We start from the raw sequence: 20906 nt of genomic DNA on the forward strand, positions 1-20906 counted from the left end.
ATCTCCACAACCAGCAATAACATTTACGTGTCACTGACGTTACACATGGGCTTGTACCACAGACACAAGCACATTAGCAGAACTCAACAACAGGAAGTCTTCATCTCGTGCGTCTTGTGAGCAGCTTGTGAGCAGGTTGGGGGAAATCGTCTTTGATAACGAAGCCCCCTCTCTCTCTTCATATCTCTACTACCATGTCCCCTTTTGCAGAACCATGAAGTCTAATAAGTCAACTGGAAAGTCATAGTTTTACACGTGAATAAATGTGTGCGTAACAGAGGCCTTACACATACAGAAACCACGAGCATACAGAAACTGAAACCCTCTTTCGGAAAAATCAGTAAGAGAAATCAATCCCAACTGTGTATTTTTGAGTATGAAACACAGCCCACATTGTATATAGATCTGCAGTGACATCGCAGGAAACGAAGGCACCATGGTCGCCGGTCATCTATGCCGTGGTCATGTGTGACGACATGCGCACTGCTTCCTTCGCCTAACCTCAATACTGTAACATGCCCCAATCTTGTTTCCTCAGTAGTAATACAACAATAGAGGTACAAACAGCCACTGAAATCTGCACAGCAGCTCTGTCTCATCTGTTCATATATGTGAGTATATAACTAAACTTTCCATTCAGTGAAATGTTACCAGGATATGACCTGAAGAGAGGATTATATATGATTTGTGATTATGTATTAAGTATATTGTTATTATTAATGATTAGTAGTTATTAAGTAGCAGTAGCTGTTGTAGGTTTAGTACTAGTAATAATAATGATAAAAATATATTTCAGAAAATAAGAATTAATGAGAAGATATTCAAAAATAGGCACACCATTTAAGATTATTGTAACTGCAAAATATTCTTTCCTAAACTCTAAGTGAACACTATATACAATGTATTCAAGCTATATTCTTAGTAATGTGTTAGGTACTATGGATCAGTTTTGTTTCGGTTTGTGGTTTTGAATACATTCACCACATGGAGGGGAAAGTGTTATTTGCGTTTTTTGAAGGGGAAGTTCAAGTTTAGTGGAATTAAATAATTAAATTAAATCATTTAACTGGAGTTGTTTAGTCAATTTAGTTATATTTAATATTTGAATAGAACTGTATATTAGTGAACTAGAACTGTATATTACTGTCTATACCTATTTGAATTGAAGAACCACTCATAACAGTAGTAACGCAGTATAATTGCATCCATCTATTCATAACTGCAAGGCAGTTGGCAGTTGGTAACTCTTACCACAGATAATGCCTGCCTTTTTCCTGCCCCACCCATACCCACATAACTCTCTTTTTCAACACCTCTGTGTTCACACCAAAAACGTACAGAACACAATGTGGTTTTATTGTCAGACACAGTTGGAGTGTTGTTATTAAAGCGATAGATCAAAACACAAGTTTCGCATATCAATGAAGTTCCCTTTATTAAGTTCACTTAAAATAAAATTCACTTTATTGATTCAGGACTGGAATACAGGACTGGAAACCTTGGTCAAAATCAAAATGTATGTTATTCACTTTTATCTCATTATTTATTTTCAGAAGGTAAAGAAAACAGTTTTTATCTCATAGGATCCTGTGCCAGGATTGTATTCCGGGTATTCCTGATCCCCTTGGATTTCGTCATGTCTCCGAGTGCCAACTTCACCAAACTGGACAACGCTACCCTCAGCCTCTTCCAGAACTTCCCCGCCAGCTTGACAATCTCCGTCATCTACATGGTGGTCACTGTGGTCAACCTGGTCGGGAATGGCCTGTCCATGTGGCTGCTGCTGTTCCGCACCTCGCCAAAGACCCCCTCCATCATCTTCATGATCAACCTCACCCTGACAGACCTGGCCCTGGGTGCCGCCCTGCCCTTCCAGATCGCCTACCAGCTCAAAGGATATGACTGGACCCTTGGGCCCGGCATGTGCAGGTACATGCAGCTTTAAAGGTCCCATATTATACCACCAGGTGGGAGTGGGATCAGCCGGTAGAAGCCTCTTCTGACATCACAAGTGGGCGTGTCCACCTAGATGTATGACGGATAGTTGACTAACGTTTTGCTACGGTCCACTGGGGTAGGCTGGTACACTGATCTATCACAGCACACACCTAGGTGGACACGCCCACTTGTGGTGTCAGAAGAGGCAGATTTTCAAAACGGCTTGTAACGGCTAATCACACTCACACCTGGTGATATAATATGGGATCTTTAATGTTAAGTGCGTCTTAAGGTGCTTGCACGCTGCCCACGACAAACACCCACACCTAACCTCAGAGCCAATTTAACGTTTGTGTCGTGTTCGTTTCTCTGCCCTTACTTCGGTGCTCCCGGTCAAATTTGACCGGGAGTGTTTTAAACTGCTCTTACATTCACACAAAAATGTTATCATCACCAAATTTTATTTAACTCCCCTTTAAGCTGTAAACAATGTCTCAGACTACTGGTTTACGTGAATAACTGCAGTGAATATACAAAGAATAGACACAGAAATTGCGTGTGCGTGCGGTGGTGATGGTGGATTTGTGGTTGTGTACTATCTGATGGATGAACACAATCTAGGGTCACCCATTCATTTCCTACAGCGGTCATTTTTGACCGGAACACCACAGGTGTTACAAAGTTGACTAAACCACTCAAAATTCAATGAACGTGGTGATCAGCAATTGTATATGTTCAAATGCCTATAGTGTGGAGGATATCATAAGGCCTGGAGACGATAAAATGTAAAACACAATATTTATGATTGATGAAAGTAGGAAATCGGTCAGATCTGACCCAAACACGACAGAAAGGTCATGTTTGACGACAGGAAACTCCCCAGCATCAGGCCAGCGGGCCGCTGGCCTGATGCTGGGGAGTGTCTCTGGTGTGTGTCTCTGGTGTGTGTCTCTGGTGTGTGTCTCTGGTGTGTGTCTCTGGTGTCTGGCTGAGGAAGCTCGCAAGCACCTTCACACCTTTACCCGTTTCCAAACAGGATGTGCGTCATTCATAGCTCGCGTTAATAAACATCCGATAGGGTAATATAAATAAACTCTGACGTGTTGATTTCATTTTTCCATGTAATCATTTGAAGACTAAATCTGAGCCGTCTCACGGCCCCGCTGTCTCTCTCTCCCCCTCCCCCACCTCCCCTCTCCCACCCAAGGTTCCTGACCATCGGCTTCTTCTCCAACATGTACTGCTCCATCCTGACGATGACGGCCATCGGCGTGGACCGCTACCTGGGCATCCTCTGGCCCATTCGCTTCCGGGAGCTCAGGGCGCGGAAGAGCGTGGCGCTGCTGGCGTGCCTGCTCATGTGGGCGGTGGTGCTCGCCGTGCTGTACCCTCTGATGACCACCGACCTCACCTTCCGCATCCCCGAGCTGGGCATCACCACCTGCTTCGACGTGCTCAAGCGCGACACGCTGCCGTCGTTCGGCGCCTGGGTGGGCTTCCTCTTCGCCATGTTCTTCGTGCTCTTCTTCCTGCCCTTCTGCGTCACCGTCTTCTGCTACGTCAGCGTCATCCGCCGGCTGGCCCGCGACGCCAAGACGGCGCAGAAGGACCGCGCCATCCGCCTGACGGCCACCGTGCTGCTGGTCTTCGTGCTGTGCTTCGCGCCCAGCAACGCGCTGCTGCTGGCGCACACGGTGCGCCGGTTCTTCTACAAGGACTCGCTGTACATGGCCTACAAGCTGTCGCTGTGCCTCACCTCGCTCAACAGCTGCCTGGACCCCTTCATCTACTACTTTGCCTCCAAGGAGTTCAGGCACAAGCTGAGGCAGATGCTGCGGCTGCGGAGCCTGAGCAGCTCGGGGGCGGACGGGGCGGAGCACAAGGAGAGCCTGTTCACGGCGCACCACATGTCTGACCTGCAGGATACGCACGGGGCGAGGGGTTCCCGATAGTAGGGGCCGACGCGACGCTTTAGCAAGGAAGGAGGGAGGGGAGGGAGGGAGGGAGGGGGGGGAGAGGGGGGGGGAGAGAGGGAGGGAGGGGGGGAAGGGAGGGAGGGAGGGGGGAGAGAGAGAGAGACTGAGAGAGAGAGACAGACAGAGAGAGAGAGAGAGAGAGACTGAGAGAGAGAGAGACTGAGAGAGAGACTGAGAGAGAGACTGAGAGAGAGAGACAGAGAGAGAGAGAGAGAGGGAGGGAGGGAGAGAGAGAGAGAGAGAGAGCGAGGGAGAGAGAGAGCGAGAGAGAGAGAGAGACTGAGTGAGAGTGAGAGAGAGAGAGAGGGATAATCAAAGTGAGAAAAAAATGCATGATCCCGTTTTTTGCTACATTTTGAAATCATCTTTCTTATCATATTTTTTTTTGTCTTGCACTTCCTACTTTCCAAATAAATATGTATATATCATGCTTTGTGCCGTTAAGATTTGTTTATGTTGAAAATATTTCGAATAAGTTTGGGATGCTGATTTTCTTCTAGATCCTGTTCTATTCTATCATGCTATTTAGAGCCATTTATAAAATGTCTCTATATCTCTATACCTCTACCGCTACTAAACCGAGACGCGCTATTGGTGGAAGCATTTCCGGTATAGTCGCGTGACGCGTGGTGACGTCGCCGCAGTGAAGCGAGGTAGTTTTCCTGGACGGCCGTCTTCTGCAGGTCTGTAGCACCATTCTGATCCAAAAACATGTCATTCACATTACCTTGATAACATATCAGTGTGTGTATATCTATTCTTATTTGCTCGCGTCTGTCTGGCAGCATGAATACGTTTAGAACAGTATTGTCAGGAATATAATTAAGATTCCTGACATATTTGTGCGTACAGACAAAAATTGGCGAATCAAGTTTGAAGAACGGTAATGAGTTGTGAGGCGTTATGAATGTCATGTTACTGAATAACAGGAGGTTCGTTAGTGATCACATGGGCCGGCGAACGCTTCGGGCTGCACGTTTTCTGTCACCACGTCAAGAGAAGTTTAAAGTTAGTTTTATTGTTAAATAGATGCATGCACACGCACACACAAGGACACACACGCACACACACACACACACACACACACACACACACACACACACACACACACACACACACACACACACACACACACACACACTTTTCTCGTCGCAGACGGGAAGCCAAATTAAAACGTCCTTAGACAAAGTAGAGGTTTAAAATCAAACCCGTGTGGGAAAACTTGCGGAACTTCACCCCTCGCACTTCGCTGGTTTCCGGCGCTGTTCGGGCTCTCCCCAGAACTCAGAACTTCGTGCGTCTTGCCAAGAGGGCAGCGGGTTAGCGTACTTTGCCCCCACTGCTCTCCCCATTGGAAAACAATGGGGTGAGCTGATCATGTGGGGGGCCTGTGATATACTTATATTTATATATTTATATATACTTATATACAAAACAAAATAAAAAAGACATGAAATTATATAGGCCTATATATTTTTTTTTTATCACATTGGTAAAACAAGACCAAGCGTCTTTTTATATAGCTATCGATCCGCTAATACTGGTGAGTGTGTGTGTGTGTGTGTGTGTGTGTGTGTGTGTGGGCGGGGGGGCAGGGATGACACATGGATATTGTCAAAAGGAGGTCAAGTCAAGTGACCTAGATGTCACCTTTTTGCCAAGTAGGATTTACAGTATTTGTGCTCTTTGACTTTGTACTCAAAGGGCAGAGAGAAGAACCATGGTGCTGAATCCGGTGATTTCCAAGCTGTCCAGTAAAGTGGTGGTGTTGGCCAGCTCTTCACCGCGGAGACTGGAGATTCTCACCAACGTTGTAAGAGCTAGATCTGCATATTGTTACACAATTTGGATGACCAAGACAGGTTCCATTGCGATGCAAAAGCTGAGCACAGTCACACATCCGTATGTCCGACTGATTACTTCAAAATGATTACTTTCTCCTGATGACAATCGTTTTACCACTGTTATTATCGGTCACTTATGTCATATCAATTTGACTTTATACGTTATTCTGGAGGAGTAAAAAGAACCAAAGTTACCCTATCACTTTTTTTACAGTATTTGCTCAACTTGCTCAACTCCCTTTCTTGACAGTGTGGTTCTGCTGTACTTAACAAAGTGCTTAAACGTGTCTTTGCTTCCGGTCATCAACACGGTGCTGTGGCCGCAGGGCTTACGGTTCGAGGTGGTGCCGTCATGGTTCAAAGAGACCCTCAACAAGAGTCTCTTCAAAGAACCCCACCAGTACGCCGTGGAGACGGCCAGGCACAAGGCGCTGGAGGTGGCCAAGAGAATGCCGTTTGTGAGTCAAGCTGGTTGCCCCAACTGTTGTAACACACACACACACACACGGCACACGTGTTCTTTGTGTAATAACGGTGAATGTGACGTGTGTCATGCCTTGTTTTAGAAACACCTCAAAACCCCTGACATAGTAATCGGAGCAGACACCATCGTGGTAAGAGGCAGCATGCATCATTGGCCTGACCGCATTTTTAACAGCATTTAACTTTAATTTATATTTATCTTGATGATGTAATGACGTGTGTCAAATTATCTATTGACAAATGTGCTGTTTTCCTTTTAAGACAATTGATGGTTTGATCCTGGAGAAGCCAGTGGACAAGCAGGATGCGTACAGAATGCTGTCACGGTAAGCATGATTATGAATGGGAACTCTTCAATGAACGGGTCAGAAAGAAAAGAGTCTAAAACATATTCGATGTTCTTTTCCTAGACTGAGTGGCAAAGAGCACAGCGTATGCACTGGGGTTGCCATCGTCCTCTGCATCCAGCACGAGAGTATGTATTGAACTTTTTTTTTGTGGAATAAAAAAGTCTACCTCTTTGCTTCAGTGATCCAATGTTCACCAAAGGCTCGTTCCTGGAAGAGTGTTTCCAATGGTTCTGTTTGTTTTCCTTAGGGTGTCAGCTTAGCTCAGGAGTTAGAGCGGGTTCTAACCCGATTTGAGGTTGTGTTCAGGCGTCCCTGGGCTGTTGCCTTGCCCGTTGGACTCTGCCGTCGGTGTGTGAATGTGTGTATGAATGGCTGTAAGTCCCTTTGGATAAATGTGTCTGCTCAATGCCCTGAATGTAAAAGTTGACCAAAACGAGGTTCTTTACACTCTTCCCCGTAGATGAGGAAACTGACTACCAGACCATTGATTTCTATGAAGAAACGAGGGTAAAGTTTGCCGATCTGTCTGAGACTATGCTGTGGGATTACATCGACAGTGGGGAACCCATGTGAGTTGAACGCTCTACGTAGATAGCCTCTTGACTCTCTGGCTGTTGACCGTGTTGGATGTGCTGTGCGGTCTGCACAAAGGTCTTCGGCGCACCAAGTCCAATTATAGCCCAGCTCGGGACCCGACGTTGTCTCTAATAATCTGTTTAAAAGCACTGACATTCAAATAAATGGACATTAGAAAAGAATGCATACAACATGACATAAAGAAAAGGATAGTAGTAGTGGCAGGAGTAGTAGTAGTCGTAGTATTAGTATTAATAGTAGTAGTAGTAATAGCAGTAGTAATAGCAGCAGCAGGTAGATGGTAGATAGCTATAGAAGCAGCAGCAACTCTGAATTTGTCATTTCCTTGATGAATTATTGGATGGGACAGCACTGGGCTCCCCCCGACCTTATGTACTGGAGAGAGCTTGTCCCGTCAGCAGTTCCAGCGTGAGGGTCATGTGGTAATATATTGGCCTTTCCTATTGATCGGCCAGTTCTTTTAACGGACCCATGAAATTCAGAAATCAGTCAGGTTCAGTTCAAGGAAAATGCCGGATATTCTTTGCAGTCGGACAGTTTGGGTCCTGTGTCAGATGGGCATATATGAATGTCTCTTTTTTTTCAAAGAACTCCCCTGATTGGTGTGGGTGACTGAATGTTTTTTAAACTCATGTTTTCACCCCCCATCACTGCTGGCTGGTGAACTTTAAGCTACCCTTGGTTGGCCATTCTGTTTGCATTTTCACTATTTAGCAAGTGGGCAAAATATATGTTATCTAAGTAAATGATGTGAAGACTTTTATGTTTGCTTTAGCTTTCTGCTAAATCACTGAATAAACGCTGCATGAATAATGTGACCAGAGAGATACATGATCTGATACCAGAGACACTGTTGATCTGATACCAGAGAGATACATGATCTGATACCAGAGACACTGTTGATCTGATACCAGAGAGATACATGATCTGATACCAGAGACACTGTTGATCTGATACCAGAGAGACTTTTTTTTTTCTTAAATACATTACACTTTCTAATTATTATTATTTTTACTTTTTTTTTTACTTATCTATTATTTTATTTTATTTTATTGTATGACAATGTTTCCACGCAGAAGCGCTTTGAGTCTGCCTTCGTGTATGAGAAGCGCTGTATAAATAAAGTTTAGTGTGCCTCGTGCGTTTGGTCATCGGCGTGCCGGTCTTTCAGGGACAAGGCGGGCGGCTACGGTATCCAGGCGCTGGGGGGCATGCTGGTGGAGTACATCCATGGGGACTTCCTCAACGTGGTGGGCTTCCCCCTCAACCGCTTCTGCAAGCAGTTGGACCTCCTCTTCAACCGAGAGCCCAGCTCCGGCGACGTCTGCTGTAACGGCAGCGCGGAGAACCCCACGGGGAACCCCTCCTCCGCGTCCTCTCTGTCCAGCCCTGCCACAAGCAGCCCTCGCCCAGCAGACCTTCCCATCCAAAACGGCCCGCCAACCAGCCCAGCCCCCAAGGTGGACACATCGTGAAGCAACTTCCTAAATATTTTGCAATAGACCCCATAGACAATCTGCCCTCAAGTTGATAACATGGTTTTTTTTTCCATATACGTTTAAACTAACTACTCCAACGTGTTCTAGGTGAAGAGGAAAGACGGTCAAAGTGCACCGGAGGACAGCTCCTGGGCATTGGTCAACAGTTTGTCCAAATGCTCCGAGGGCCAGGGGAACGCGTCGGCAGAACCCGGCGGCGCGGTTCCACCGGTGACCAGCAGGGGGCCTATGAATCTCGTGATTGAGAAAGTGCACACCGACGACCTGAAGCGGATGATAGAGCTGATGGATGGATTTAAAGCCTCAAAGGTATTACATGTGGACAAACCGTCCCATACACATTGCTTCCACATAAAGTTTCCCTGTACCTTTTTTTGGAACTCTTATTGAGCAAAAATTCTCTTCTGTTTTTTTTTATTTTTTCCCACGACTCACAACGCAGGCGTTGTTTACAGCATCCAAGATGCGTGTGTTTGACCTGCTCCAGAAAAGGCCCGGCCTGGAGGGGGCTGAGGTGGCCCGGGCCCTGGAGGCCTCCCTCAAGGGGACACTGTGTTTGCTGGAGGCCTGCGTGTCCCTCGGCCTTTTGGAACGCAAGCAAGGAGGTCCGTCCTCGCTCGGCACATACGTGTTATGGATTTGATTTGACCGTATCGTTTTGCCGTGTTTACTTTATATATATCGTTGTATTTCATGACATTGCTAGGAATTGCCTTGTTGAGCAGATCATTTTAGTTTTCCTTTGGCATGTTACAGTATTGTAGTAGGCAATGTATAAATGTTAACCGATCATAAGATTAGATCCCCGGGTTTAGAATTGATAATTACATATAGACCGCTGTGTAAGGTTATCTTATCAGTATTGTGATCCATGTCTCCTGTATAGTCCATAGGGTTAGTTAATATTAATTAATAGGGTTAGTTAATATCTTTAGAGCATTCAAATATTATATATATATTTTTTTATATTTTTATATATATTATATATATAAAGTACTTGTTAACAATTATTTGACCCAAACAAGTTGACGCATATATGGCAATATCTGCAAGGAATGTATTTCATCTATAAACCAATATCTCTTGAGCACAATGTACCAAGATGCCTGAAGGGAGGTCACCTGTCTACATACATTGGTGGACAACAACATAACCAACCTCCTTTTGCTCCTCGCAGCAAACCAGGAAGGGGTGTACGAGAACAGCCGTCTGTCCCAGCGGTTCCTGCTGTCCGATTCCCCCTCCTCCCTGCTGGGGTACATGGCACACTGCGACGAGCAGCTGTGGCACCTCTTCTCCCACCTGGAGAGCTCAGTCCGGGAGGGGACCAACCAACACGCCAAGCTGTCTGCACAGACCGCCACCACCACCACCACCACCAACGATCTGTTTCAGGTAGAGCCTGGCAATGTATGGATTATATCCATATCCCGATAGGAGACCAGATAACGTCTTAGCTGTATTTTATCCTCTTAGTGTGTGTGTGGGTGGGTGGGTGGGGGTGTGTGTGTGTGTGGGTGCGCGCAGTGTGCGCACATGTGCCCACGTGTGGGTGTATGCGGATATGTATGTGCACACGCATGATTTAGGATCAATAAATCTTGAGCCATGGCCCGGGCGATTACATTTCGCCACTGGTAAGAGCGGAAGAAAATATTCAAATTTGTCCCTCAAACATGTGTCTATCTATCCTCCTCGTTTGTTCCCTCAAATGCCTGAAAACACACAAGCTCATATCAATTTGGATCGTCCTTTTTGGACAATGAAAAAACTGCATCTGGGCTGCAGAAAACCTTATCATGTTGCTAACCTATAAATCCCTACATGGTTTAGGGCCAAAATATTTAACTGATATGCTTCCATTACATAAGCCTTCTAGACCACTAAGATCCTCTGAGACCAATCTGTTAATCATCCCCAGAGTCAACACGAAACATGGGGAAGCAGGATTTAGTTACTATGCAACAAATAGCTGGAATAAACTCCCTGAGGATTCAAGACTTGCCCCAACTCTGACAACGCTTTTAAAACAAGATTGAAGACTTTTATGTTTGCTTTAGCTTTCTGCTAAATCTAAAATCTACAATGCTTCTATCTATTTTTTTATTTTATTACTAACTTTAGCCATTTTCTCACTTTCTAAAATGCTTTTTTTTTTTTTACTTTGCCTTTCTAAAATTTCTAAACTTTCTAAAACGTTTTTTTTTTTTAACTTTGCCTTTATTTTCTATCTATTTTACTTTTTACTTATCTATTATTTCCTTTTATTGTAAGACAATGTTTCAATGTGAAGCACTGAGTCTGCACATGTCTTGTGTATGAAAAGTGCTGTATCAATAAAGTTGCCTTGCCTTATTGGATGAATACATTATACTGTATACTGTATAAGTTCACAACCCACCTGAGATGTTGTAAGTTGGCGGCAGTAGAGGTGGAACCCGATGCGGCGGGTTACTCTCTGTTTTAATCGTGTCCCGTGTCCTCGCCGCAGGACATTGTGTACTCCGACGACGCGCGGAGACTGCGGTTCATGAAGGCCATGCACAGCATCGCCGGGGTCGCCGGACCCGCTGTGATCGCGGCCTTTGACCTCTCGCGCTTCAAGACCGCCTGTGACCTGGGAGGTGAGAACAACACAAACCCGCAAACCCATTAAAAACACACCGTGCCACGACGGTAAGGACCAGCCCCACCAGTCCGTCCTTGGACTCGTGATCTAATCGAAAAGGCTGATTGCGGACCAGCTCCAATCTGGCTGTCTAGACTTATTTATTAGTCCATTGACTGAGAGTAGGGCAGGTTAAATGGCGGAGAAGGAATAGTTTTTCGACCGCATAAGCTTTACGTATTCCTGAAACGCTTGTGTATCATTTCTTTTTGCATCCTATCATCCTTCAATTGCCCTTCCTGAAAGTCAACCAGATTGTTGGAATAAATACTCAAACTGGAATTCCACTCTCCGTGCGTACTTACCTGGAATGTGTGTCGGTAACCCTCTGCCTCAAACCTGATGGCGAAACTTTAGCCATATCAGGGAGTTTCATTCTCTCCATATTTGTTCTGATCAATCACGGTGCTGGAGGTGGCAGAGTATTGGCTACTGTAATGGCTACTGTAAATACGTGTCTCTGGAGGAAATACACTTCTTAAAATCCCCTTCTGAAAGGGTTATCCACGCATGTGAGTTCCTCTTCAGTAGAATACCCCGCCCCCTTTTGCTTCTTTTTTTTTGTGTGTGTTCCTTTTTTTTGTGTGTTCCTTTTTTTTGTGTGTTCCTTCTTTTGTGTGACGCCGTCTCCTGGGCGATGGCTGAGTGCTAAACGACCGAACGGCCGCTGTCACCCTCCCCCCACAGGGTGCACTGGCTCCATGGCGCACGGGCTGGCCAAGGCCTACCCCGGGATGTCGGTGACGGTGTTGGAGCTGCCGAGCGTGGTGGAGCTGAGTGGGGCCTTCTGTCCCCCGGGTCTGGACAACAGGGTCTCGTTTGTGGCAGGCGAGTGTTTCCTCCCCCGACACGCCCAACGCACGTCGCACCCGGTCGGCCACCAAACGTTCACCGTGTTGTACAATTTATTTAGAAGCATTTTTGTTAACTAGTTGAAGGTTAGAGATGTCACCCATCTCTGGGCGACACTGCCTTGTGTCAGGCCTGAATATTAGTATCTTCTGGTGGCACAGAACTTTGCCTTTCTATGAAGAGGGAGTCTCTTAAGAAGGCTTGTTGTTTTTCGACGCTTATGTCATCCATATAGCATGTAAGGCAAGGTATTGATTATAATCCTGAGGGTATTGTAAAGTTCTCCCACGCTTTCTCCCTAGTGTTCTGTGTTCCCTTCTTACACATGCTCCTCAGGTCGTTAGTAAGGGCAGGCTTTGTAGTTCAAAGACTTGTTTTAAACATAATCCAAATAAACTAATTGTGTTGCTACATTATTAAGCATTTATTTTTCATGTTTGGTTTAAGTAAGCCAAATATGTATTTTATTTAGGCTGTACATCTATTGTAATATGGTTGCTCTTAACTAGTTTGTTAACATTGCGTCAGCAATTAAAAAAAAAAAAGTTCAAATCCGATATATGTGGTGGTCGCAGCCCATCCAATAATATAATTTGGCCCGTATGAAAGATTGGATGGGATGGCCAACCTGTCTGTCTACCTACTCAACTGGCCGCACTCTGCCTGGCCGCTCATTGTCTCATGACCAGAGTCTTCCACAAGACTAGGCAGACCTTTTGCCAGAGTAAGCCAGCTAGTCCTGTGTTTTGGGGGGGGGAGTGGTTTGGGTGATACACCTGAAGGGCAGGTTGGGATTTTTTTCAGGTGTATATTTTGGAAAGTCGAGCTTTCTCCAGCTGGTTCCTCCAAACATTCCCCATATCAGATTCAATGGATACCAAATAAACAAATGGGTCAGTCCCTAATTGCTACAATTTAAAAGGAAGTCACCTTATTTGAATGACCTCTGGTGTTCTTTTGTGCTGGTCTTTAACAGGAGACTTCTTTAAAGACCAGCTTCCCAAAGCTGACCTGTACATCCTGGCCAGGATTCTCCACGACTGGACGGACGAGAAGGTGCACGCCTTGCTGAGTAAAATTTCCGACGCTTGCACTCCAGGTAAACTTTGCTCTCGCAAATATTTCCAGAATGCTTTTTTTGTTTTTTTCAAGAATGTCCAATGGAATTTGTACACCGCCGGCTAGGAGTGGTCGGTTAAAGTCACGATGCATGGTTGTACAATACAAAAACACGCTAGGCATTCTCCGCATTTCACAATTGAATGAGCAACACAACAAACACACCGATTGTAAAGGATTTGATAATCGCGGGCTACGTCGGAAGTTTGCACTCACTCTTTCTCCGCCGACATATCTCTGCCCGTCCTTCCCCCTCATCCTTGGCCGCAGGCTGTGGCCTCCTGGTCAGCGAGATCTTCCTGGACCGAGACGGGGGGGGGGGCCCCAGCCGCGGCCTCCTGCAGGCCCTCGGCATGGGGGAGGGGAGGCAGAGGAGCGCGGGGGAGTACGGGGCCCTGCTACGGCGCCACGGGTTCACCGTGTCCCACGTCGTGCACACGGACAGCCTGCTGGACGCCCTGCTCGGCGTCAAAGATTGACCCCCTAGCTCAGAGACCAACTGTATTTTTACCAGATGTGTATAGGGTGCGGACATTTTGTAATTGTAATGTCGTAATTATGAATAAATAAAACACAATTGATTGTATGCTTGTTATATTGTCTATGAAAAACATGATGCATGATCATCTGTCCATACATTATCCGTGCTAAGGGCACACTACCAGTAGCTGAACATTGATACGTGCTGCTCTACGTAGTCTGCGGGTGTACTGTATATCTATATAGTCTTGTATACCACGTTGAGCAACACCTGTTTGTATGCATGCAGGTGTTATGGACGCCTGTGTTCAGTGTCATAAGTGAGCATGTGCGCTCTTCTCAAGATCATGTTCTTGTCTGTGGGGGCGGGGGGGTCCAGGGAGTGCGGTGCTCGTGGCCGAGGCCCTGTTGGACACACCCAGGTCGTACCCGGCCCTCCAGTCCCTCAACATGCTGACTCAGACACACGGCAAGGAGCGGACGGGAGGAGATTATGCTCAGCTACTACGGCAGTACGGATTCGGGGACGTTCGCATCGCCCACACGTGGAACTTCCTTGATGTCGTCCTTGCTATTAAAAACTAGCCGGTGTGCATTTTGTATGACAAACATTTTTGACTCAAACGATTGTTTCATGTTATTTTACTACCCAATCACAACAAAGCATCTCTGGGCGACACTGCCTTGTGTCAGGCCTGAATATTAGTATCTTCTGGTGGCACAGAACTTTGCCTTTCTATAAAGCGGGAGTCTCTTAAGAAGACTTGTTGTTTTTCGACACTTATGTCATCCATATAGCATGTAAGGAAAGATATTGATTATAATCCTGAGGGTATTGTAAAGTTCTCCCACGCTTTCTCCCTAGTGATCTGTGTTCCCTTCTTAAACATGCTCCTCAGGTCGTTAGTAAGGGCAGGCTTTGTAGTTCAAAGACTTGTTTTAAACATAATCCAAATAAACGAATTGTGTTGCTACATTATTAAGTTATTTATTGTTCATGTTTGGTTTAAGTAAGCCAAATATGTATTTTATTTAGGCTGTACATCTATTGTAATATGGTTGCTCTTAAAACACTCGTAATATTATATGATATAACTGTTTCATATATGTAGATTATCTATTTAATAGTAGGACTATATGTAATATTCATAGTATTTTAAAATGCTACAACGCATTTTAGTTGATGCCTGAATCACGTGCGTTGCCCTTCCTGTGTTATCTCGCGATGCTACAAAAGAACTTCTTGTTCTTTCATTTTGCAAAGTCCGACGGCTGAACTTGTGGTACCCACTCGCCGGAAACTCATCTTTGCTCTGTCCTCCCAGTCTCATCCTCAGCAGTATTTAATTGACCCAATCAAACCAGCAGCAACCATGAATGATGCGGCCGTCTCGTTTGCAAAGGACTTTTTGGCAGGTGGAGTTGCTGCTGCCATTTCTAAAACTACTGTAGCGCCGATTGAGCGGGTGAAACTGCTTCTCCAGGTAGGCAAAGCTGCAAGTCACCGTTGAGAAGAATCTGGGAATGAAGAACCATGCTCTGTATGCAAGATAATGCCGTTACATTTGACATTAGTAATTGAGAAGACCTAACTGTTGTCAACATGTGACAAGCTTATATAAGCGATGTTATCCTTTGGAGACCTTTTTTGTAAGACCACTGCGCGCACTGCAGCTGTGTCCTTCCCTGCAGTGATGATGACCAGCGCACATCTGTCAATACATCTGCCTAGTCGCAACTATGCTTAGAAATGGTGACTGCGCAGATGCATTGAAAGACATAAACCTTTATCTTAATTTGTGCCTATGCGATGTATAAATTAATATAATCTGCGTAGAAGCAAGTATCAGATTATAAATTGTGACTACGCAGATGCATTGACAGATGTGCGTATCCGTCGCAACTATAACCCTAAAAGTACTTAACTTCAGCCTATGTGATGTAGAGATTAATATCGTCTTCTGCTATAACGTATTCATTTTGATATCGCTTGCGCATACAAGCCCATACCTCTTGGCGGTGACTCAGTGACTGCAGTGTCACAGGCCTATTCCCTGCGTTCTGTTATGGAAATAAAAACTACTTTTGTAAAGAAAATATTTTTGCTTTTGTCCATCTTATCGCTAATAGATAGACATTGGCTAATATAAATCTATTGTCTATAATACTGTTGTCATTTAAGATATGATAAACGGCAGTGTCCATCAGCCTATGATAAAGTGTTCACCATGCATACGATGAAACGCGGGCCTGTCGTTTTCTTTCTTTTGCGGGAAACCCATTTGTGTTTCTCCCCTCGTCAGGTCCAGCATGTCAGCAAGCAGATCAGCGCCGACATGCAGTACAAGGGCATCGTGGACTGCATCGTACGCATCCCCAAAGAGCAGGGCTTCATCTCCTTCTGGCGCGGCAACCTGGCCAACGTCATCCGCTACTTCCCCACCCAGGCCCTCAACTTTGCCTTCAAGGACAAATACAAGCAGGTCTTCCTGGGCGGCGTGGACAAGCACGCCCAGTTCTGGCGCTACTTCGCCGGGAACCTGGCGTCCGGCGGCGCGGCGGGGGCCACCTCCCTCTGCTTCGTCTACCCGCTGGACTTTGCCCGCACCCGCCTGGCGGCCGACGTGGGCAAGGCGGGCGCCACCAGGGAGTTCTCCGGCCTGGCCGACTGCCTGGGGAAGATCACGAAGTCGGATGGCATCAAGGGCCTGTACCAGGGCTTCGGCGTCTCCGTGCAGGGCATCATCATCTACAGGGCCGCCTACTTTGGCGTCTACGACACGGCCAAAGGTAGGTCAGGTCAGACCGGGGAGGTCCAGCGGGGGCGACGCAGGGGGAGGCTTTTTGTGGGCTGGGCGATGGGCGATGGGGTTTTAGTGTGATCGGGACTTTGGCATTTTGGCATGACAGTCCAATCCAGTGTGTGAACTCTGTGATATCTGTTGAATGTATCAGAACTCTCTCTGAGAATGTAAAGGTCCTCGCATGCAAAACGATTATCTCTGAGTCCTGCTCAGAACGGTTTGACACACGTCGCTTGTTTTCCGTGTGAGGTTTGTACCCTAACGTTCATGACTCTCTCTCTTTGGCCGTCGTCACGGAGCAATGTTGCCGTTTTGTGTTCAGGCATGCTTCCTGATCCTAAGAACACCCACATCATGGTCAGCTGGGCCATCGCCCAATCAGTGACCACCGTGGCGGGGATAGTGTCCTACCCCTTCGACACGGTCAGGCGACGCATGATGATGCAGTCCGGACGCAAGGGCGGTGAGACCATTCGTTTCAAGTATCCGACACACTTTGGGATGAATAATAGAACACATAATGGGATAATAGGTTGTTCACTGTGTTCAGTGTACCACCAAGTGTCCTCTAAATCAAGAACATGGCTTTCACACTCTCACACACACACACTTATAGCCAAGCAGTCAGTCAATAAGAGGAAGACCAGTCGCAGTAGGAAGACCCTAGGGTAGGGACTACAGGGAACAAGGACGTAACAAGAGCTGAACAAGGTTCCCGGTGAGTTCACCAAGAAGAGAGTTACCCAGTCAAACGTCTGGTTTAAAGGTCCCGTGACGCGCCACCAGGTGTGAGTGTGATTAGTCACAAGTTACAAGCCGTTTTGAAAATCTGTCTGTTATGACATCACAGGTGGGCGTGTCCACCTAGATGTGTGACGGATAGATTTGCTACAGTCCACTGGGGTAGGGCTGGTAGACCGATCTATCCAGCAACACATCTAGGTGGACACACCCACGCCCACTTGTGATGTCATAAGAGCCAGGTTTTCAAAACGGCGTGTAACGGCTCCTCACGCTCACAGGACCCACGGGACCCTTTTAAGAGACGGAGATAAACAAAGGGGCAGACGGGGACGCCGTCCAAAAAACACTCGTCTGCGTCGTGTGTGTGTGCACCGTTCCGGATTCCGTTTCCCTGCCTCCTCATTGTGTGTGCCTCCTCGTTCTCTCGTGTCTCCCCAGCCGACATCATGTACGCGTCCACCCTGGACTGCTGGGCCAAGATCGCGCGCGAGGAAGGAGGCAAGGCCTTCTTCAAGGGAGCGCTGTCCAACGTGCTGCGGGGCATGGGCGGGGCCTTCGTGCTGGTGCTGTACGACGAGTTCAAGAAGTACGTCTGAAGCTGAGACGCCCCCCACACCCCCCACACCCCCCCCCCTCGACTGTGGTCCTCCTCCTCCTCCTCCTCCCTCTTCATCCTGTGAAGCGGGCCGGACCGTTTGCAGGCGGTGGTGTGGCTCACCTTGGTGTCCTTTAAGCTCTGGTCGCTGTCAGCTCTCCTCCCCCCCCCCCCCCCCCCCCCCCCCCAGCCGTTCTGCATGGGTGTGTGTTCCTAGTGGTGGGGAAGTCCGGACTGACAATAAATGCAGAGAAACCAAACCAATCACTGACTGTTTAGACCCAGTTCAGGGTTTAAATAGTCAAGGTGTTCCTCGTTTTGCACAAAAATGTTGATCCTAGTTATTAGGGACCTATCTGTGTTACTGTACGGTGTAGCCCATTTCAGAAGTGGATCATTTGTAGCAGTTTTCCAAAGGTTTGTTTAGCCGGTTTTGGCATATTGTCCGATGTTAGTGTCTCACCTTTCCAATGGCTTCACAAATGTGTAATTTGCTGAAGGCCGAGACACGTTTGAAAAGGCTGAGTGTTTCCAATGTTGGTTAGATGATGCAGAGCCGTTAAAATGATGGCTATGGATGTGTTACGGCAATCATTTGACAACTTAAAGAGTGGGAGTTAGAAGAATTAGGATTGATGTTGCCAGCTTTCGGGGGTTGGAAAAAAACTAAATCCATTCAGTTGGTTTAAACACTCTCTTATAATAATGGCCTATGTACAATAACAGTCCTTAATTCCTTACAGATACAGATACATCTCTCGCCAGTCAGCTTTTTGGACAAACATCTTTTGGGAATATGAGAATATCTCCTGCCAGAAGTAATAGCTATTTCGTATGACACTGAAAGTGTATCCTTACTCTTCATTTCGTATCCCTCCCTTAAGTATTTTCCTAGAAGAGTAATGAGGGTGGTCATATTATTCATGCCATTTTCTTGTCAGTCTCGTCTTGGGCTCTTTCTGACATCAAGCATATTTCCATGGCCCAGACATCACGGAGGGAGGGAGAGAGACAGAGTAGGAAAGAGAGGAGAGAGTATGGATCTGTGTGTGTGAAGCGCATACATTTGACTCTAAAGCCAGCGCACACACTGCACACTCTGAGAGAGGCGATATGTCTGCAAAAATGTCTACCCTACACTGGATGAATAGTTGCCTGAATAGAATGTCTGTATTGATTCAATAAAACTCAATACCTCTTAATTCATGGCATTTGAATTGATACTTTTTTTCCCCCTTTCAATTACATTCGATTCCCCCGACTCAATCAAAACATCCAAACGTTGTCGTGAACCGACGCATTTGTTGCGCTCTACCGCTTTAAAAGTTGCACTCGCTCACCCTTGACGCGGCTCGCTTGGTTTGTTTACTGGCGTCAGTGTAGAGAAGCTCGGTAATGCAAACCATACAAGTCCATCAAGTTCACGGAGACCAAAGGCCGGTGTAATTTGGGAAAATGGCTAGAAAACTCTAAAGTAATCAAGTGTAATGCGATCTCGCCCATTGAGAACTGGCCGTACTGTACATGTCAGATAAGAGCTCAGTCATTTTGCGCGCTTGCAGACTTGACAAGCAGCATGGGTTTCCACCTGCAAGTAATCATCATTCTAGTGTTAAGTGCTTTGATATTGAAATGACTGATTTAGGACTGTGCTCTGCATCGCAGACAGCAGAGCGACATGTAACCACTACCACATGTTGATATCGAAGATAATATGAGTGGAGTCTGTGTTCTCTATTCACCGTTACACGCCGGCCAGTAAAAATACATAATAATACTGAAGTCATGTAGCGTTTGATCCCTCGCTTTGCTCGATAAACAACCGGGTAGACTTTCACTTAATCTGAAATGATGTAATCGAATATGCGTATAAGTCAATGACCTTGACAATCCTGAACAATGTGCAATGAGTTTGTGTTCTTCCAACACACGCTTATTTTATACTCTGTCAAGTGTCTCCACTTGGGGGCGATATTGGACAAGGTAAAAGGTTTTGAAGTCTGGCCGTCTAGATATGTATTTGAAGAGCAAGGAAAGGAAACAAACGTGTTCCAAATGCAGTTTCTAAAGTCAGGTCATTAGCTATTAATAATGATTATGCAGTTCCAGAATAAAAAATCTTTTTTTTTCATTAATACACAGGATCAGATATTATAATCCCTTGTGCCAAAATCCAAGGAAAACACATTCGGAAGCCCCTGCCCAAATCAACCTTATAAGCACGCTGACCACTAAGCTACCAACCAAAGGTGAAAATCACGAGACAAACGGCCCAACTAACAGCAGTAAATACAGCAGCATGCAGCATGCAGCATGTCATTGGGGTTATCAAGTGGGCACCCTCTTTCACAGATGTTTCGTTAAGTTAGGCCCACGACACCTCCTGAGGGCTGAACAATGAAACCAGCGTCCTGGATTCACCCCCCTCAATGCTGCCACCACATCGCCACATTTAATGCATCTAAACACTCTCTTTCCTGCATCGTACCCCTAGCCCTACCGCTAACCCTGACCAAACAATGTAACATGATTTTGCAGGTGCAATAGGCCTACTTTGATGTTTTGTTTTTTTTGAATTCTTAAACTATAACGATAATAAAACAATAAAAGTTTTGTCTCTTAAGACAGAACATCCAAGCACAATCCAAAGGGTCCGCTCAGATCATAACGTTATTTTTATTTTGTTAATTATTCTCTCGTAGACAAACTCACGATCAAGAGCTAATAGGCTGCGTTTATGTTTGTTTATCAAATCCACTCACGCTGTCGACAAAACAAGAGTAACCTCGACGATGAAGCTCTTCAGCCAACCTTTCATTTCGGCAAGTGCGGCGCACTTGTTCAAAGTGAGTAGGGCCACATTGATTCGTTTCAAGGCAGAGGCAAAATAACCTGAGGGCTTCTGGCAGTTAAAGAACAATACTCTCCTGCCCTTTTGTTTGTAGTTCTCACGTCTT

The 20906-nt window shown here is 46.0% G+C and overlaps 3 protein-coding genes across 5 annotated transcripts; all 3 read left to right on the forward strand.

Annotated features, from left to right (window-relative positions):
• Positions 1 to 564: 564 nt before the first annotated feature.
• LOC311375881 (P2Y purinoceptor 8-like) lies at positions 565 to 3890 on the forward strand (the record flags this gene model as incomplete). The annotated part of the gene is made up of 3 exons (XM_084490908.1): positions 565 to 611; positions 1584 to 1929; positions 3146 to 3890. Exons 2-3 carry the CDS (start codon positions 1637 to 1639, stop codon positions 3888 to 3890), a joined length of 1038 nt encoding a protein of 345 aa, XP_084347034.1. The 5' UTR covers positions 565 to 611; positions 1584 to 1636.
• A 659-nt stretch (positions 3891 to 4549) lies between these two features.
• LOC311375885 (putative bifunctional dTTP/UTP pyrophosphatase/methyltransferase protein) lies at positions 4550 to 14404 on the forward strand. Of its 3 annotated transcripts, none has more exons than XM_084490913.1 (15): positions 4550 to 4597; positions 5619 to 5727; positions 6085 to 6216; positions 6325 to 6372; positions 6503 to 6567; positions 6652 to 6716; positions 7052 to 7160; positions 8360 to 8648; positions 8775 to 8996; positions 9130 to 9292; positions 9865 to 10082; positions 11179 to 11311; positions 12043 to 12183; positions 13184 to 13306; positions 14186 to 14404. In XM_084490913.1, exons 2-15 carry the CDS (start codon positions 5635 to 5637, stop codon positions 14389 to 14391), a joined length of 2007 nt encoding a protein of 668 aa, XP_084347039.1. In that variant the 5' UTR covers positions 4550 to 4597; positions 5619 to 5634; the 3' UTR covers positions 14392 to 14404. The 3 variants fall into 3 exon arrangements, with proteins under 3 accessions (XP_084347039.1, XP_084347037.1, XP_084347038.1); XM_084490911.1 differs by lacking the exon at positions 14186 to 14404 and adding an exon at positions 13597 to 13905; XM_084490912.1 differs by lacking the exons at positions 4550 to 4597; positions 14186 to 14404 and adding exons at positions 4904 to 4922; positions 13597 to 13905.
• Positions 14405 to 15118: 714 nt separating this feature from the next.
• LOC311375882 (ADP/ATP translocase 2-like) lies at positions 15119 to 17950 on the forward strand (the record flags this gene model as incomplete). The annotated part of the gene is made up of 4 exons (XM_084490909.1): positions 15119 to 15290; positions 16110 to 16596; positions 16933 to 17073; positions 17793 to 17950. The coding sequence occupies exons 1-4, from the start codon at positions 15180 to 15182 to the stop codon at positions 17948 to 17950; spliced, it is 897 nt and encodes a 298-aa protein (XP_084347035.1). The 5' UTR covers positions 15119 to 15179.
• Positions 17951 to 20906: the final 2956 nt, after the last annotated feature.

The sequence above is a fragment of the Micromesistius poutassou genome (genome assembly GCF_964030765.1).
Source record: "Micromesistius poutassou genome assembly, contig: SCAFFOLD_288, whole genome shotgun sequence".
Classification (NCBI taxonomy): Eukaryota; Metazoa; Chordata; class Actinopteri; order Gadiformes; family Gadidae; genus Micromesistius; species Micromesistius poutassou.

Bases quoted from the DNA above. Each gene is read 5' to 3' on its own strand.
- LOC311375885 (XM_084490911.1), top strand. From the start codon at position 5,635: ATGGTGCTGAATCCGGTGATTTCCAAGCTGTCCAGTAAAGTGGTGGTG. The intron at 8,649-8,774 runs GTGGACACATCG...AACGTGTTCTAG, and splicing joins CAACCAGCCCAGCCCCCAAG to GTGAAGAGGAAAGACGGTCA. The intron at 9,293-9,864 runs GTCCGTCCTCGC...TGCTCCTCGCAG, and splicing joins TTTGGAACGCAAGCAAGGAG to CAAACCAGGAAGGGGTGTAC.